Raw genomic sequence first — 19,891 nt, 5'->3', positions numbered from 1 at the left:
CAAGAGTGGAACCTTAACATTGTATCACAATCTAATGTAGTGAATTATGTCTAGTGGTGTTGGTGCTTCCCTGGCAAAATAATCTTTGTGATTAAGAAAGAGACCATCAAAGTATAGGTCACCCCAAGGGTTGAAATCAGCCTTATTGAGCATACCCTTACAGGTAAGGCGAAATGATAGGGCAGCGGGATAAGCAGTCGGTGAGTAGAGCAGGGGCGTGTCCAACCTCCTTTAAGCCATCTTCTCTCATGCTGCTGTGGTGCATGCAACAGTAGAATCCGCAGCTCCGGCTTGACACTCTCACGCCCCCAAATAGGCAGAAGTTGGGATAGGGGTCAGGCAACCCTGTTCAATAGCTGGATGCAGCATGAAGTGGTTGGGTCTATGCCAATGTATGGCATAGTGTGCCTGGGGGCATAAATAATAGAGCTCCATACCAGGTGCCTCAAAACCCTCCTTAGAAAAAGGTTGTGTGAGTATATTCTGTTGTATGCATGGTTGCTCACCCACCCAGGCCAATCGTAGAAATTGCGCTTCAAGTAATTTGAAAAATTGCCATCCTGGCGAGTAGGGAATATTAACGAACAAATAGAGCAGTTTCTTCAATATATTTATGTCCATAACAGATGAATCATCTGGCCCGGACATGGTCTCTGCCACACCCATAGGCTACAAAGCATACAGACAAGATAGATCAAGACAGAATGATAAACCTAGACAGAGAGGCGGAGGGATCGCCATTATAGCTAGAGAAAACATGGAGGTAATAGTGACTCAAATACAGGACACCTCGTGTGAGGCCATGATGTTTTCTATTAGACTTAGCCAACAAGTCAACTTTAAAGGGCTTCTTATATATAGGCCCCCAGGAGTCAAAACTGGCTTTTTAACAAGTATTAGCACACAGTTGGAATCTCTAGCATTAGAAGATTCGATCACAGTATTAGGTGATCTGAATTTCCACCTAGACGATAACAACAACAAAGAAACCCAAGCTCTCATTGCAGATATGGAAGTCTTGGGGTTACATCAACTGGTTACCTCCCCCACTCACCAAGCGGGACACATTTTGGACGCCATCTTCTCTAGTGCCCAGGGGCTACAAGTAAATGATATCTGTCCACTGCCATGGACAGACCATTATGCAGTTTTTTGCACCTTGGCTATGGATAAAAAATCTATTACAGACACTTCCCCTCGCCAGCCTATAACCTTTAAAGCTTGGCACAATGTCAATCAGCAGGATCTAAAAAGCCATCTGGATGATTCTCGCCCGTCAATCTCGGCCAATCCCAACCTGGCTATACAACAACTCCATGACTGGTTGGGACATGCCATGAATTCATTAGCCCCCACTAAGAAATTATCCATGAACAGGACCACCCCTACCGCACCATGGTACTCGGATGAACTAAAAACACAAAAATTACAGAACAGATATTGGGAAAGACAATGGAGAAAGTCTTATGATCCTACAAGTAAAACTAAATACAAGGCGGCCTTGGCAAAATACAAAGCCATGATTATAAAAGCAAAAAAAGAGTACTATTTGAGGCAAATTGAGCAGGCAAAGAACTCGAGCAAAAAATTATATGATATAACTAAAGTGCTCTCGGGTAATATTCCAGACCTGACCCCACCTCAAACCCAAGACATGTGCGACGCCATAGCCGACTTCTTTTTTAAGAAGGTGGATGATATTTATCAACCATTTCTGGCAAAAATCACGCACTCAAATGATCTCAATAACAGTCAGGAAGACTTAACACTAACAGGGACTTCATCCTTCACAGACTTTCAACCACTGACAGAAGATCAAGTACTACAAATTGTATCGACAATTAAAGCAGGATCCAAGTTGGACCCTTGCCCACTATCGGCACTCTTACCGGTGATGGATTCAATCATACCAGTGTTGACACAAGTCTGTAATTCCATCCTGCTCTCAGGGACATATCCCATTAATCTAAAAACCACACTGCTCAAACCACTGTTGAAAAAGTCAGGAGCTGATAAGTCAGAATTAAAAAATTACCGACCCATCGCCAGCCTTCCGTTCATGGCCAAAGTGGTGGAAAAGGCCATGAACCTACAATTAACTGAGTATATAGAAACCCACAAGAAGTTAGATGATACTCAGTATGGATTTAGGAAATACCATGGGACTGAAACTGCCCTTATTAAAGCAACTGAAGACGTAAGAATAATAAGAGACCAAGGCGGAACAGCGGTGTTGGTACTGCTGGATCTCTCAGCAGCTTTCGACACGGTCGACCACGGTACTCTGGTCGACCGTGTCGGAAAAATAGGCATTTCCTCCACGGCAAGAGCTCTCCTCGCCTCCTTTCTCTCGGAGAGAACGCAGGCTGTCTCTCTGGGCCCTTATCAATCTGCCAAATTGTCACAACCGTGTGGGGTACCTCAAGGCTCATCCCTGAGTCCGACACTTTTTAATATATATGTGTCGGACCTGGCCAATGTCATCAAGGCACATGGGATGAGCCTAACCTCCTACGCGGACGACACACAATTGGTGCTGGCTATAAGGGGTGATGGAGAGGAGGTAGCTAAAAGATTCCAGAGAGGACTGACAGAACTAGGTGAATGGATGGCAGCAAACTGCCTAAAACTAAACTCGGAAAAAACCGAAGTTATGATTTTTGGACAACTCTCACCAGAATGGCCTACCTCGTGGTGGCCCCAAACTTTTGGTGCCCCCCCAGATCCAGTGACTAAAGTAAGGAACTTAGGGATAATTATTGACAACCATCTGAATTTCATGGACCATGCCAGCAAAGTGGCCTCAGTAGCCCACTATAAACTGCGCATGATCCGAAAGATAAGCCCCTATCTTCCTACCACCGCCATTAAAACTCTGGTGAGCTCACTAGTCCTGTCATCCCTAGATTATTGCAATGGACTTTTTATCAATGCCCAAGTAAGAGTCCTAAAAAAACTGCAGACTATACAGAACGCAGCAGCACGTCTTATTCTGGGAATTCCAAAGTTTGCTCCTTTATCCAATGCCATTTCCAAACTACACTGGTTGACGATTCAGAATAGAGCCAGATTTAAATCCCAGTGCATTGTGTATAAAGTCCTAAATAAACAGGGCCCACAGTTCCTTAAAGACCATCTACGACCGTATCAACCCACACGCCAACTGCGCTCCACCAACAGTAACCAACTTATGGTACCACGCACCAAAACCGTGATGTGGGGAGACCGACGGTTTGTAGTGGCAGCTTCCAAAATTTGGAATACTTTACCCCAGGACATTAGGGCATGTCCCACATTACTCCAATTCCGCAAAAAATTAAAAACTTGGCTGTTTAATAGATAATTTAGTAATTCATTCCTGGTATAGAAAAGTGATCAGAGCAAGGCAGTTTTTCATCCGGCCGGCAAATTACTCAGCGCCAAGACACCCCAGGGTATATGCTGCGCTTTAGAAATGCCAATAAATAAATAAATAAATAAATAAATAAATAAGTGATATTTGGCCTGCCAGGGAAATAGGTAATGACATCCATCTTGTTATTTTATCTGTTATCGCATCTACAGCAGTACCAAAATTAGCACGGATCCGCTCTTTTCTGTCCCTGGAGATCAGTACCCGAGTTCTGAATCACACCATTGCCGTGAATAGTCTGGTGTAAAGCGTTCTGTGGCAGCAGTGAGGAGAAAGAGGTAAGATTTCTCCCAGTTAACATGGATGCCTGAAATGTCACCAAAGCAAACAAATTCACAAAGCACCCCATTCGGACTGAGCCAGTCGTCCCTGATGTATAGTGTGATATGTAATTGGCAGAGATTATTTTGAGGACTTTCTCCATATTCAAAAATTGTTCACTCCCTTGGGAGACTGTGTCTTCCACTGTGGAAATTCTCTGTTCGGTTTCAGTGAGGCGACCATCATGCTTTTCCGGTTTGTGCATGATGGAATCCATCCTCTAGCAAGTGTTATACATTTTAGATTTTACTGAGGTAAGCCTCTGCTGCATAGCAAGTAGGAGGAATTTCATGTCCACAACGTCGGTCGCCTCCTCTATTGAGGTGCCCTTTAGAGCCATTGTGATCGGCACTGCCTCCAGGGGTGCAAGTAGATCTGCGGGCATCTAATTGTAGTTTGGTTTGCTTAGTGCCTGTTTTCCCCATTGTTGCAGTAGGTAGCGGTTATTTGGTACCTTCACAGTAGCCAGTCGTAGCTTTATGCAGAAGTTCCCACAGTTTAGTTACATTAGTAGCCTCTGATGCAGCCCCAGCAGCTCTCTGGTTCTTTCCGGGGCATGATCCAGGCAGTGTATGCCGTCATCCTCCCCGCAGTCCACTTCACCTCCATAATATAGTCGGAAGGGCACGTGCAGGTCAATTAGTCCAATGAACCTGTGTGCGCGGTCTCTGCTCCCCCCCTCAGCTAGAAGGCCAAGGCTAGTAACAGGCACCCCCGCACAAGCAATGCCGACACATGGCACACTGGCAACGTTCTACAGGAACATAGTGGTCCAAACAGCAGCAGATGAACTGGTATCCAGATAACCACTTATTGGGCCTCACAGTGGTGGTACAGCGCAAATAATCAGTAAGGGGAAACATTTGATGATTTTGTGACTTGGGTGCATTTACATTTGGAGCTCTCCATATAGTGCATTGGGCTCTAGAGTGTCTCGGGTATTGAGGAAAACATCTCATCCGTTCACTCGCTGAGTATGTCAGGGCCCACCAGCTCCCTCAAGTGAGTAATTACCCCCTTCCTCGGTGCCCAGCATAACAGGTGCCCTCGTGGTTCCCAGCGTGCGGTTGGTCTAATGGAGCAGTGCTTACCAGGGAGGAGGAGGGAAGTCAAGGCATTGGCGTCCCCAACCCAGTCACTACCTATCGGTGCTGTTCTGTTTATCGGCATGTTCTCCCATGGCCCATAGAATTTTTGCAGCGCTGCCGGAGGCCTGTCCCTCGCCTCGACCCAGGGCAGGCCTCTGTCCATGTCCAGGCAGCAACAGATCAGGATAAGCAGTGGACGGAGGAGAAGGAAGCAGCAACTTTGCGCCAAGCCCATAACAGAGTCCCCGGGTGCCCCATCGTTGCATCATGCTCCAATGGTTGTGTTCTCCTGCCCCATCCCGTGTTGCCCACCAGCAAACCCCATCATCTGTGTTGCATTTTTTTAGACATAGCGCAAAATTAGTCAGACAACATTTGAGCGCTTATATTTTAAATCAATTTATAAGGACAAAGCTTCAAGCAGACAAACTTTAAATATTGTTCAAAGCAACTACGGCTGTTACACAAAATGTGACCAGTTGCCCAGTCTGTTTTGTGATGTTTGTAAACTTGCAGCTTGTGTGCTGCCTGGTTAAACACCTATAAAGTCCCAAAGGCAAGACTTATTGGCTATGCCAGTGCTTGTTTACCTGACTTTCAGCCATCCTGAACATCAGCTATGCTGCTATGCAGCCTGGCCAAAAGACATTGACAGCGCCAATAGCTCTTGGATTGCCGAGGTCTATTGGCTTTGCTAATGCTTGTTTAAGAGTAGGCAGTGGTCTGTGGGACCAATGCCTTATCTATACAAATATTTGTATCAGCATTCACAAAGCGGATGGGGTCCTCTGGGGATCCCTTACCATTTGCAAAAGGTCACCACCCCCTCTAAGGTATCGGTAAAATAATGTTTTGCAACAGTAATTTGGTCACAAAACATTCATTCATACCACTGCAAATCAGTATTAGGGAGGGACGCCCTAATCCCGCCCCTTCCAAATACTGATTCCCAAACCCAAATTGCGATTACCAAATCAAGACCTGGCTCTTCAACTGATCCGGAGCTGCTGCCCACCACCCCACCCCCCAGCGTCTTGAGATCCTCGTGGGTGAGTAGCACGCTTTACAAACCCCTGATTGAATGATTGATTGAACTTGACTTTTGTACATTTTAAAAACTTTTTTTGCGGTTGCAAACCACGTGGTTCTGTGGATCGGGCCTTTGTGACTTCAAACAAGGTTTTGTACATATGGCCCCAAATTTGCGACAACACAAGTGATGGGTTTACATCGCCTTTTCTTATTGCGGAATTTAATTTAAGGATGGAGACGAGTAAATCAGAAATAGCATCAAGTACCCTATGAAGATAACAATACCCAAACCATTCCTAATTGCAACTAAAACGTAGCTTGGGCCACTTTAAACGCTCATAAGAGCTGAGAGTATTTTGCCTAAAATACATTTTCAATTCATTTTTTTAATTCCAACAGAAAAGACAGACTGTAGTTAAGCATATCGTGAACTGGCAGGAAAAATATCCATCTACTATTATTATTTCAAATAAACATGTAAGTTGTGTCTCTGCAGATTTGTTGTGGCGATACTTCTGGATTCAACATGCTAGGGTGTGAGTAAGCAGTGTGTAAAAGGATTATTTGATCTTTGTGACATGGCAGATTCCAGGGGGCATACGTAAGCCGTCAGCCACCCCTCTACCAAGGAATCACTAGCCAACATTTTGTGTTGACCAAGGGACTGGGAGTTAATTAAATTAGGTCTGGCATTGTGAAATACTAAGACAAGTGTTGTTCCCAAAATCTCTCCACAGCTTCCAACAAAAGACGCGTCACTTGCCCTCTTTTCAACAGTGACAAGAAATGTAAGTCCGTGTGATTGGGTCATGTTGTTGGGTCACAACATTGTTGCAGTGTGTTGAAATGAATGAAGTGTTGAAGCCCGCGAGTACTTACCGATACAATGGCAGTAATATTTGCCGGCACTCCCGTCCTTTCAATCACAAGGCGAATGATCGTCGTGCTGCTTTCATTGACAAAGAACTCAGTCTGTCCAGCGAACTTTACTTCTGTCTGTCCAGCAGCAGAATTAATGATTAGCACTAGTAGAAAGTTACTTAATACAAAAATGGGGAGCATGTCTAGAAATAAAGAAAGAAAAAGCGAGCTGTTAGCAATATGTTGTACATATAAGAGCATATAAAAATGCAGCGTATCACAATACAGTCTCAGAGTCCTAACTCACACTAACACATGGGAATAGAGCATAGGACACCAAAGGCGCATTCACAAAGAGCAGATTCTAATAAAAACTGGAAAAAATTCACTAGCATGTACGAAAAGATACACCAGTCATAGTATTCTTGGCCTACTCACACACACAACATTTGTGCAGGTAAAATTCCACCAAAAAGAAATCCCTGCATACGGGAGTGGAACACAAATGTTGATGGGCACATTTAACTTTATTCTGTTTCTCCAAGTGGAACATGCTTCACTACACCCAAGTTAAATACGGGGTCTTCCCTCTCCAGTCTCTTGCCACTCCCAACCTGAAAGTGCCTGTACTCCTATATTTGACAGTTGTACATTTGCTAGCGTTCCCAATATGGGGAATGACCTGCACATTTTAGGTGAATATCAACAATCCTAGGAGTTTACAGGTGTCCAACAACTTTACAGGTAAGCCCACAAAGAAACACCCACACACCGATCCATAAGACTACATATAGGAATGTGGATACTCCATTCTTCTACCAGTGTAAGCTCTGTAGGTGCAAATCCACTTGGCACATGGAAACTTTTTCCACTCCTGATTCTTAGAACTGGTGATGAGAATTTCCAAGCACAATTCGAAAAATGAGCACCCCAATATTAATACTGAGAAAGAATATTTTTTCTTAATTGTGAGAAACCGGGCCTTTTTGCAGTGTTCTCCCACTTTTGCCCCTGTTGTGACTACTAGAGGCTGGTTTTCTGACTGATTGTGCCCTAGGCTCTACTAACAAGACCCAGGGCCTGTGCTCTGATTAAAAGTACATAGTAATTAGGTATAATTACAATTGGAACTGACAACCTAACTGTACAAATCCCTAGCATATGGTAGGTTTATGCTTTTAAAATAAAATTATATGCAAATTCGACTTTAGAATTAAACGTACTTCCAAAGTCTTCAACAATCTTGTTTTTACATATAAGTCAGCCATAAGGTCTACCCTAGGTGGCCCCAGGGTAGCGTGCCATGTACAAATAAGCAGAGACATTTTAAAAAGTATTTGAGATACCCTGTCCTCATTGTAGAACATTGGCTCCATATGCTAACATAGGAATACTTTAATAATGTATAACTATTGACAGGAGCAAGCTAAAAATGTACTTCAAAGTATGTAAATGTTAATTAGAATAAAGCCAACAACTTGCCAAAGTTGAATTTACTATAACTATCACAGAAAAGAAGTTATAGAACTTTATTTTCCGATGTGCTAAAATCCAGCCTTCCAGCAGCCTCTCCTGATTGGCCAGACTTTGACAGGCTGAGCCAAACTGCTCTGATGAGGTGTGAAGTGACCTGCATAGAGACAAAGGTCATCTGGAGAGAGGAGATCTGCAGCTGCAAAGCAAAAGGCCGGGTGGGGGTGGAGTAGCCAAACTAGTCTTCAAAGAGGGAATGACAGTTATGATAGGCCACAGGCTCATCCCCACCTCCTGCGCATCCAGCCAGACATGAGCTCAAAGTAATTGAATTAGCAGAGGGGCTGAAAGGGGATTGTTATGGAAACTTAGCCACACCACTGGGTTGGCTTAGCCAGATCTTAAGCTTCAGGAGAGAGTTTCTCCATTTTGTATTTTAAAAGAATAGTGCTTTCTGGGACTTTGGAGGAAGTTATAATACTCAAGGGCGGAACCTGCACCCCATTCGTCAGGGGTGCCTCGCTGCTTGTCACCCCAGGAGCACAGATAAATATGGAAGAGCTGCCCAGAAACTCAGATCCCTGCCTTGAAACTATAAGAAGAAGAAGGGCTTCCCTGCTGGACCCTTGGACTGCACACATAAGGACTGCACCTGCAGCACACTTTGGTCTTCAGCCCCAAAAGGACTCTGCCTTGTTCTGAAAGTTGAATGAGTGTACTCCTAAAAGCAACAGGTTAAAAGAGCTTCACCTGCTTCATCTCCACCAAGAAGAACTCAGCTGACCACCTTTGTACAATTTGTGCTTAACAGGAGGACTGTCCCCAGTGTCTACATCATGGACACACCAATCAGTGACACTGGAAGTCAGGGAGAACAGAAAAGTGTCCCAACTTGCAACAGTCATTCTGCTGCTCAGGGGTCAGGTTGGAAGAGAGGTTTATACCATCCACTGACCCATCTTGCACTGTCGCAGACAGGAGGTCAAGAAGAGGCTCAGTCTCCTCCTCCATTCCATCATCCGTCGCTAGGAGCATGCCCACTTCGGACCTCTCTAAGTGGGGCTTCAGGCGGTTGACAAGAAGGACCCACAAAGGGTTTATTGGGAGACCGCAAGTCCACCAAGTAGGTGACATTGCGCTTGCGCTCCACCACCTCAAATTGTCCGGTCGACTTATCCTGGAGCATACAGAGCTCCACGGGGTCCATGACCCAAAATTTCTGACCAGGCTGAAGCTCAATCGGAGTGGCCCCACAATGTCAATGCCCACCCTTTCAAAGGGGGCGCTGACCACAGGGAAAGGTTGGAGAGGAGCCTTGTGCTTCCTCCCACTCTTATTTATTTATTTATGTTCTTCTACAGCGCAGGAATCGACCCCAAAGGGTATCTCCGCGCTTATGATATTCCAAGATGCCAGAACAGAATCAGAGTCATAAAGAGCCCTAGATCTTACACAGCCGGAAACAGATGAGTCTTAAGGAATTTCTTAAAGGCATATATGTTAGTAATCTGTCTTAAAATGAGGGGCAAAGTGTTCCACAGAGTGGGGCCCTTATAAGACAGGGCACGACCCCCTTGTCTTGCCTTCTTAATACGAGGGACCTGCAGCAATAGTTGGTTGCTAGAGCGCAACGAGCGAGTCGGAATATACAGCCGAAATAATTCAGCCAGATATCTAGGACCAGGTCCATGAAGGCATCTGTGGATTACACAACACACTTTAAACTCAATTCGCTGGCGGATAGGCAGCCAGTGGAGTTTAAGCAGAAGAGGGCATAAAGAGGACCTGGGGGGAGCGTCAAGAATTAATCTGGCCGCAGTATTCTGGACCACCTGCAAACGGCTCAGTTGTTCCTCGTTGGCAGACAAGAGTAGTCCATTGCAGTAATCCAATCTACTGACGACCAGTGTCTGAACCAGCGTTTTCCTATAGCAGTCATCCAGGAACGGGAACACACGCCTCAGGAGCCCAATGGTCCTGAAACAGGTTCCCGCCACCAGATTCACATGTTCCTTTAGTAATAACGCCTGGTCAAGCCGTACCCCCAGGTTTTTAACTATCTGCTTAGGGCAAGGAGCAGATCCTAGATCCAGGGGCCACCAATCAGGCGACCACAAGAGGGGGGCTGCTCCAAAAAGCATGACCTCCGTCTTGCTCACATTGCATTGTAGGCCATTGTAGGCCATCCAATCAGATACCGCTCTCATACCGGTGGCAAATGCATGTTTAATTGCCGGTGTCAGGGTATGGAAGGGAAACAGAAGCTGAGTATCGTCAGCATACGATACTGGGGTGAACCCATATTCTCTCACAATATCCGCCAAGGGGGCCACATGCACATTAAAAAGTGTGGGGCTTAGGCATGAGCCCTGTGGGGCTCCCTAGAGATCGATTGATGGGAGCCCAACCTGACGGTTTGTGATCGGCCCGAGAGAAAGCTCTTAAGCCAGGCCAGAGCCGAGCCGCCTATCCCCACCTTCCGCAGACGACCGAGAAGAATATCATGTGATACCGTGTCAAAGGCAGCGGACAAATCCAACAGCACCAAGATCATGGAGCCCCCTCTATCCTGTGCCATCCTGATGGTATTGGTCACAGAGAGGAGGGCAGACTCGGTGCTGTGGTTAGGTCTGAACCCAGATTGAGAATGGTCCAGACCACCCGCTGCCTCGATAAACTTAGACAGATGGGTATTCACATGTTTCTCGGTCATCTTGCTGATATAAGGAAGTAGGGAGATAGGACGGAGGTTGGAAAGGTCTGACCATGGCAGGGCTGAGTTCTTTCGAATAGGGTTCACTACCGCTCTCTTCCATTCACCTGGCACATGACCTTCTCTAAGAGAGAGATTGATCACAGTTTGAATTCCAGGTAGGAGCAGATTCCTTAGAGAGCCCACCATCTTTGCTGGCAGAAGATCTAAAGGAGATCCAGTTTTAATTTGACTGGCCAAGGAGGTAGCATCGAGAAGATTAATCTCTGGAAATGTGGTAAGTAAAATATTAGCACACGCAGATGGCAGAGGTGAGACAGGTAATGTCAGGGAGGAACTGGTGGTGTTACTCCCAGCAATCCCTGACTGCTTGATTTTCTCATAGATAAGCTCTATTTTATTCTCGAAGAATAACAATATTTTATCACATAGGGCTTGAGAGAAGTCATCTGGACTCTCGCAGGCCACAGGTTTTATGAAGGACTGAAGGATCTTATAGAGTTATAGAGTTCTCTGGAAGAGTTGCCTGCTTCAGCCAATTGTGACGCAAGACAGCTCCTCCTGGCCATCCTTAGGTTTTTGTGATAGGAGGCCAGGGCATCAGTATACTCTTTCTTACTAGCTTCCATGTGTGATTTCCTCCAAGCTTTTTCGAGCCTTCTACACTTCTGCTTCTCACCTCTAAGTTCTTCAGTATACCATATCTCCTGTTTGGATACAGGATGCTGTTTGTGTAGCTTCAGTGGCGCCAATAGATCCAATGATTCTAGGAGAGCTTTATTGTACTTGGTTAAGTCGGACTCCACATTATCTATCTCTTACCACTTGCCTGGCAAGTCTGACAGGTCCTGCAATGAGTATCTGCATTCCTGAGCATTTGGGGCCAATAAAAGTGGGTGACAAGCCTTTCAAAGGTCTTGTCTTGCCCCAAATGTCCTGCTAAAGGCACATCATGAGCCAAACCCAGTAGGAAGGCTCTGAAGCGCTGGGGTACCATCAGCACATGCGCTAGCCCAGGCCCAGCAACCTTAGGCTCACTATACAGGAGACTATTCTCCCAGTAGATCCAATGTGATCCAGACTGATCACCTGCTGCCTGGGTTGTGGCCTGTTGCGGCAAACCCACAAGAGAAGGGCACTTTTTCTGCTTCTCACAGAACTCTTCACTGGAGGGACCTCTTTCCTGCTGCCAATGGGTCAGCGCAGGCAAGTCCCCCAGCTCAGCTACTTGTTCCCCTGTAGGTTCCCGGGCATCCCCCTCAAGGTCTGCCTCCTCCTGGACCGTGAAAACTTCGGGGGCTGGTTTCTCGTGCCCCCTGCCTCTTCTCTTTATGGCAGGCACCTGGGCCACTATTTCAGGCTCCAGGTCCTCTTGAATACCATTACTGGTTTCCATTGACCGAGTGGTCACACACGCCCACTCAGGCAGACCCAGCATCTCCAAATGAGCTTTTTGCTCCACCTTAGCTCAAGGGGAGCTTTTCAAATCATTGCCTAGCAGACAGTCAACAGGCATGGCAGGCCTCACAACTACTTGAAGCGTACCTGAGACCCCCCCACTCAAAGAGAACATGAGCAACCTTGCAGTGGCACTCTGTGTTGTCATGAAAACCAACAACAGATTTGTCTATACTAATTCTTATTTTATGACTCAAATCAACAAGGCGCCAATAAATGAAATACTGTCTGACTGCTTAAAATTAATTCGAAAATATATATATTTTTTGTTTCTATTTTTCAAAAAATCAATTTGTTTTCACATATCTCATATTGAACAATTTTGCACATTATACCACAAACCAAAGAAAGAGTTGACCATACAAAAGAATGAATGACTATGGGTCAATACATAAGACAACATCAAGGACGACTCACTTACATACACGACATAGAACACAGAACATATGACATAGTGGTCTTATCTGTTCAGAATATAATGGCATTGGTTAATCAGTCACAGAAAAAAACAAAACTAACAGTGTGAAGTCTTCACCCCAAGGATTTTCTGCAACGTGCCAATGTAAGGACTTTGTTTCACAAATCATTTAAACTGGGCAGAAAACCACTCTGTAATAATCACACTTGCAAGTGTGATTTATACAGAGAGGTTTTTCATGATATGAGGCTCATCCTTGCTGATTAGAGCCAGACCCTGTGTTGTTAGACATCTCTGTGTCGTCAGCGGCAACAACAGGGTAAAATGCCTTGGGGATCACCTGTTCTTCAGACACCAGCCGACAACTGACAGCTGTGACACTGGCTCGGTGTCTCTAAGAGCCTCCACTCTATGGCAATTGATGGTCACCCACTGCCTGTACTTTTTAGCGTTATCAAGCAGCTGGGTCCTGGGGACCTCCTCACAGTCTCCTAAAGAGACTAGGGACATTTCTGTGGGACCCTACCCACCTTGGGCACCCATGTCCTCACCCAGGGCTACACTAGCAATCTGCCGGGGCGGTGCACCAGTGGGTGCTGTTTTTTCTCTCAGGGGGCACTTGGGATCATAGAAACAGTGGCCCACCTCACAACACTTAAAACATTTTGGGGGTCCCTTATGAACAGGTTTACCTGTTGGGCCCCTGGCTTCTTCTCAGGGGGAGGCTGGGAACCCTTCACCTGGTTCCCTTGGGTAGTACTTTGGGGCCCTTTCTGGAACTCCTCTGTTTACCCTTGTCCCCACCACTCCTGCTGGGGACCCTGCCCACCTTTGGCGAAGTCTCCCACATGACCCTTGTGGACCCAGGTACTAACCCAGTGGTCCGCCTCCTCAGCAAGCTTCCTAGGGTTAGTCAGCTTGCTATCAATAAGGTGCTGGCATAGCTTTGGAAAACAATTACTAGACGAGTGCTCCCATGCAGAGCTCCTGATAATCATTCACATTGCTATCCTTTACCCAACCATTTAATGCACTGCAAAAAAAGTCACATATTCCACCTAAGTGCTAGACTCCAGTTTCTTACAATTCCTAAACCTTTGTCTATAAAGCTCAGGGGTCAACCCATACCTGGTCATTAAGGTTTCCTTCATGGGCACATAAGAATTCCGATCCTCAGAAGGAAAATCCAATAAGGTAACCCGCCTATCACTGAGGAGCCGCCCCCACAACCCTGCTCCCCAGTCCGTCTCAGGGACCCGGTGGGCTATCATAGCTACCTCATAGCCCCTAAACCATTGCTCAATATCTTCATTCTTATGAAACTCCTTAATGACCTCCTTAGGAATAAACACTCTTGTTTCTACAGGCATGGATGGTGCGCTGCCACCAGAGGGAGACATTTCTAAACTTTTAGCTTTCAATTCCAATTCCCTCAACATCCTCTCATGCTCCAAATGCATTATTTTTTCCTCCAAGGCCAACCTCTAATTCGCCAACTCCATCTGACCACCTAGTTGGAGCTTGTCCAGCTCCATCTTATGCACTCTATCTCTCTTCCATTCCTCCAACTCTCTTGGGGACAGGTCCTTTGAAGGAACACTGCTGCCTGCTCTGGAAGGCACTTCCCTCCCATCCCGGCCCACTGGCCCCTCTAGCTGCCCATCTAAATTCTCTGCCTCCTCCCTAGGGGCCAGATGTAGGTAATTTTATTTTACCACCTCTTAAATACCGAATCATACCGATTCGGTATTTAAGAAGTGGCAAAATAGAAGTACCGAGATGTAGGTAAATACAGATGTGCATTTACCGAATCGGTAAAATTCGGTATTTACCGATTCGGTAAATACCGACCGGTAATGCCCATTCATTCCTATGGGCTTTGAAGCCCATAGGAATGAATGGGCATTACCGATTCGGTAATTACCGAATCTGTAAATACCGAATTTCACAAGGGTGCAGGGGGTGTCACTTTGACACCCTCTAGCACCCCCAAAACGGGTTCGGGTGCCATGTGGCAGGCATACCTGCCCTAAGGGCAGGTCTGCCTGTCATATGGCACAGGTGTGCATGCACACATGTGCATGCACACCGGAATCGGTATTTTACCATCAAATAGGATTTGATGGTAAAATACCGATTTTTTAATGCTTGTGGGACTCAGAAGAGTCCCACCTACATATCAATTTTACCGAATCTGTAAAAATACCGACTCGGTATTTTACAGAATCGGTAAATTTACCGATCGGTAAATTTACCGATTCTGTAAAATACAGGGCCCTACATCTCAAATTGCATTTACCGGTCGGTAACGGCCGAATTCGGCCGTTACCGACCGGTGAATGCCTACCTACATCTGGCCCTTGGCTCCTCCGGATGCTCACTGGTATTCCTAGATTCTACCCAGGCCTTCGCCTTTTGGTATTCCTTTTCCTGGTGAGGCCTTTCATAGATTTTTTTGATTTCCCGCAAGCAGCTTTGAGGTAAGACACAGTGTAGGTGTCAATCCTATCTTCTTCAAAATCAATGTCAATAGATGCAATGGATGCTGCTTTGCTCATGGTGAAAAACAGTTAGCAGTTTCAAAAAGCAAAAAGAAGTTCCAAGGAAAATTCTACCAAAAAATATGTGGTCACGTTATGGTCTGCACTCACTAGCAGTGTATACCAATCACTGTGTATGAATCACAAATGCAAGTCCAAATCCTCACCACTGCCCACCAATGTTAGCAATGGAGGTCTCTAGTTGGCAATGGTTTGAACCTTTGTCCAAATAGGGACCCTTGCTTCTAATCAGGGAAAGTGGATACACTCCTAAAATAACCCCTGGTCACCCCTTGGTAGCTTGGCGCGAGGAGACAGGCTTATCTCAGAGGCAGTGTGTAAAGCATTTGTGAACACATACAGTAATACAGTGAAAACACTATAAATGAACACCACACCAGTTTAGAAAAATAAGTAATCTTTACTAGACTTAATACAAGACCAAACGACAAAAATCCACAATACAATATCAAGAAGATGACTTTAAAATGATAGGAATAGCTTAGTTCAATATAGATGGTAAATGCAACACTTTACTCTCAAAATACCTTGGATGCGTCACGCAAAACAAACAAAAGGGTCTCAAGGAAGGTGATGGGTCACTTCCTTGCTTCGGGGGAGGTGATGCGTTGGGTCCTTACTGCAGCACAGGGGAGGTGATGCGTTGGTTCCTTACTGGAGAGGAGGTGATGTGTTGGTTTCTTACTGCATACATGTACGATGCAACAAGATGGCCCTTTGATGCGATGTGACGATCCGGTGCAATGTGACAAAATGGAGTCTTTGATGCGATGAGACAAGTTGGAAGTGATGCGTGCAAGCCCAATGGCCGTGCGGCAAAATCAATGTTCTTGAGCCGCGACAGGAACTGCGACATGCTTCTCCGGTGATGCTACAGCGACCTCTGCGATGGTGGTAGGCTTTTCCGGTGATACGACACGCTTCGTCTGTGATGCGACGGTGAACAGCTTCTTCCTTGTTGTTTCGCGCTTCCAGCTCCCCGCGTCACGCTGTCTCCAGAGGGCCCAAAACAACAGCAGGCACCTCACTGCGGGTAGAATTTCCAGCAAGGGAATTCAGGGGGAACTAGTGGTGAAGTCTTTGTGGCCCTGAGACTTCAGAACAGGAGGCAAGTTCAACTTTAAACCCTTGGAGATCTTCCTCAAGATAGTAAAAGTACACACAAAGTTCCTTTTCTGCTTTCCTTGACAATAAGTACCCACTGCAGGCCAACCCCAAACAGCAACCAGCACAGGGGCAGTCTCCTCCTTCAGCTTCCTTGGTTTCTCTTCTTGGCAGAGGGTTTGTCTTGATTCCCAGAAGTGATCTAAAGTTCTGGGGTCTGGGTCCCGATATTTGTAACAGTTAGGGCCAGATGTAGGTAGGATTGATTTACCACTTCTTAAATACCGAATTTTACCGATTCGGTATTTAAGAAGTGGTAAATATGAAGGGGGGAGATGTAGGTATTTCCAGATGTGGAAATACCGAATCGTTAAGATTCGGTATTTACCGAATCTGGAAATACCGAATCTGTATTTCCTATTGATTCCTATGGGCTGTGAAGCCCATAGGAATCAATGGGCAATACAGATTCTGTAATTACAGAATCGGTAAATACCGATTTTAGCAAGGGTGCAGGGGGTGTCACTTTGACACCCTCTGGCACCCCAAAAATAGGCATGTGCGCCATGTGGCACACAGACATGCCCTAAGGGCATGTCTGTCTGTCACATGGCTAGGTGTGCATGCACACATGTGCATGCACACCTGAATTCGGTATTTTAACACCCAATTGGATTGGGTGTTAAAATACCGAATATGTATGGCCTTTGGGACTCTGAAGAGTCCCACCTACATATGGATTTACAGAATCGGTATATTTACCGATTCGGTAAAATACCGAAGTGGTAAATTTACCGAATCGGTAAATATACCGATTCTGTAAATTCTGACCCACCTACATCTCAAAAGCCAAATACCGGTCGGTAACGGCCGAATTCGGCCGTTACCGACCGGTATTTGGCTACCTACATCTGGCCCTAAATCCTTTGTCCTCTGAAGGCAGAGGGTGCCTGTGCCCAGCCAAAACCAGTTCTGTGCAGCTTCCTGGCAGGAGGTGGAGACAGCATTGTTGAAAGCAGACCTGGCCCAGGTAGCTAAAAGGAAATCTCCTTCCCCCACTCTCTATTCTATGAGGGCTCAGGTCAGTGAAAGGAAATCTCCGACCCCCACTCTCTATTCGATGCAGGTCCTATTTAGCCCAGTCCTCACCCATCAGACTGCTAGAGCCAAGGCCCGCTCCAGCCCCCTGTCACTCACAATCCAGACATGGCATACACAAATCTAGCAGAGGCATGCTGGATGGTTAGGCAAGAAAAGACCTACTTTCTAAAAGTGGTGTTTTCAAACACAGAATGTAAAAATCACCCACACTAAAATATGTATTTTAACATTCTGAAATCAGGCATACTAAACTCGAATTTCTACCTGGTTCCCTGGGTCAGTTAGGATTATAAGATGTTATAATCAAACTACCCATTCTGGCCTGTGGGAACAGGTAGTCTTGCAATAGTGAGAAACGAAATTGGCTGTAATTTATTATCAGGACATGCCACACACATCAGGGCATGTCCTACCTTTTATATACAATGCACCCTGCCCATGGGGGTACCTTGGGCCTATCTTAGGGGTGACTAACATGTAGAAAAGGGAAGGTTTAGGGACTGGCAAGTGTGCGCACTTGCCTAGTCGTAATGGCAGTCCCAGACAGCACACAGGCTCTGCAATGGCAGGCCTGAGCCACATTTTATAAGCTGCTTCTGTGGGTGGCACAATCAGTGCTGCAAGCCCACCTGCAGCATTTGATTTACAGGTCTTGGGCACACATGGTGCAGTGTACTAGGGTCTGACTAGTAAATCAAATAAGCCAATCATGGAGTCACTAATCCAATACAACACTTTACATTAGGGAGCACTTGCATTTTGGCACTGATTAGCAGTGGCAAAGTGCCCAAAGCATCTAGACCAGCAAAAAACATAGCAAAAACACAGGAGGCAACAGCAAAAAAAATGGAAGGGATACCTATGCCAATGGTGCCAGGTCTAACAACCTTCAACTGGGCTTTTAAGGATTTGACCAGGTGGATTGTAGGCAGTGTAGTCCCAACGTGCCAAGGAGCAACTCCGAGACTCTGAAACCTTAGATTGGTGTTGTGGACCCATAAAGACCCAAAAGAAACATCTGGAGAAGAAAGACTGCCCTGCTGGACCCCTGCACTGCACAAGAGAGGACTGCACTCATGAGGACTGGACCTTCTGCACTCACAAGGGTTCACAACAAAAGTACTTAACCTGTCTTAAAGGATAAGAAGTGGACTCCCCGATCAGCAGCAGGTAGAAAAGTGCTGAAATTGCTTTCTGCAACATCAACCATGAGTACAACTCCAGCTGACAAGATTCAGTTGGCTGTTACTTGGATTGCCCAGGTGCATTGTGGGATTTGTAGTTCCATTCACCAAGAGGCAAACTAGAGTTTCTGAACCATTGGCTGCTGCTATGGACCACTTTCCTGTGTAATAAAAAACACATCTGGAAGTAAGTGTAAAAGTTTAACATCGCGAGAGGCCTGGACTAGACTTTGTCCTGGTCCAGCGTGACCTTTTTTAACTCTTCGAGTGCTATTTGCTTCAAAGCGCTAGTTTTACTTTTAATCTTTAAATAATCCTATCTCTGGTTCCCTACATTGGAATTTTGTTGTTTGGTGTATTCTGAATCATAAAAATGTTCCTATTGTATAAATTGGTATTGGTTTTTATTGTGTGTTGAATCTTATTTATTGAATGTATTGGTGTTTTGAAATACTTTACACACCTGTCTCCTAAGCCAAGCCTGCCTTCTCGCAGCCAGCTACCAAGGGTTAAGCAAGGGAATAATTGATTGAGATTTTAAATAGGCCCTATATTGTGATTATGGCCTTATTACTAGTGGTAGGTACCTATTTACCCCAGTAATAAACCATATTTCAACTAAAATTAATAATTAGATGTAAACATTTTCTACCATCATTAGTCCTTAGAGCAGTTCTGTGAATATCCCCGCACGGAGGCTTCCTGTTCTTAAATAGTTTGCTTCTTCGTAGCATTAGTTGTGAAGGTGTTAAATTCTCAGGCTTTCGGACTGAATTGAAAATTGCGTATTTGGGTAAATATTGTGGAAATTGCAATGCCTCTATGGGGCGTTTCATCATTGCATTGTGGAGAGTAATTGAAATTGGACTACTTTGAGTTTTTTACCTGAAGCCAGTGTTTAATTTGCAAAAAAAGAAGTGCCATGGCCATTGTCAGGAGGCCACTGCAGCTTGCACCACCCATTGCCACTGCCAGCGCTGCCAATGACAGTACCTCCACAACTTCTAGCCATCACACTGCTACAAGTATGACAATTTAGACTGATTGATGCCACCAAAGCTAAAAGAATGGCTTGGGCGACACGTATTATTTATTTTTATTAATTAAACAAACATTGTGCTGCTCGTCCTTAATTTACACCAGCAAAGCTACCATGTGGCATCTG

General features: G+C 45.5%; 1 protein-coding gene across 1 annotated transcript in view; it reads right to left on the bottom strand.

The window, feature by feature from the left end:
- The window catches only part of ADGRV1 (adhesion G protein-coupled receptor V1), a 2,034,994-nt gene that overhangs the window by 1,968,248 nt on the left and 46,855 nt on the right, over positions 1 to 19,891 (bottom strand). Inside the window, exon 2 of the mRNA XM_078677778.1 lies at positions 6,733 to 6,917. Within this exon, the coding sequence (XP_078533904.1) occupies positions 6,733 to 6,917 (185 nt within the window). The remainder of the gene's footprint in view (positions 1 to 6,732; positions 6,918 to 19,891) is intronic.

The sequence above is a fragment of the Lissotriton helveticus genome, chromosome 2_1, assembly GCF_964261635.1.
Source record: "Lissotriton helveticus chromosome 2_1, aLisHel1.1, whole genome shotgun sequence".
NCBI lineage: Eukaryota > Metazoa > Chordata > Amphibia > Caudata > Salamandridae > Lissotriton > Lissotriton helveticus.
The sequence above is the reverse complement of the archived record's forward strand: the minus strand, read 5'-3'. Positions and strand labels throughout refer to the sequence as shown.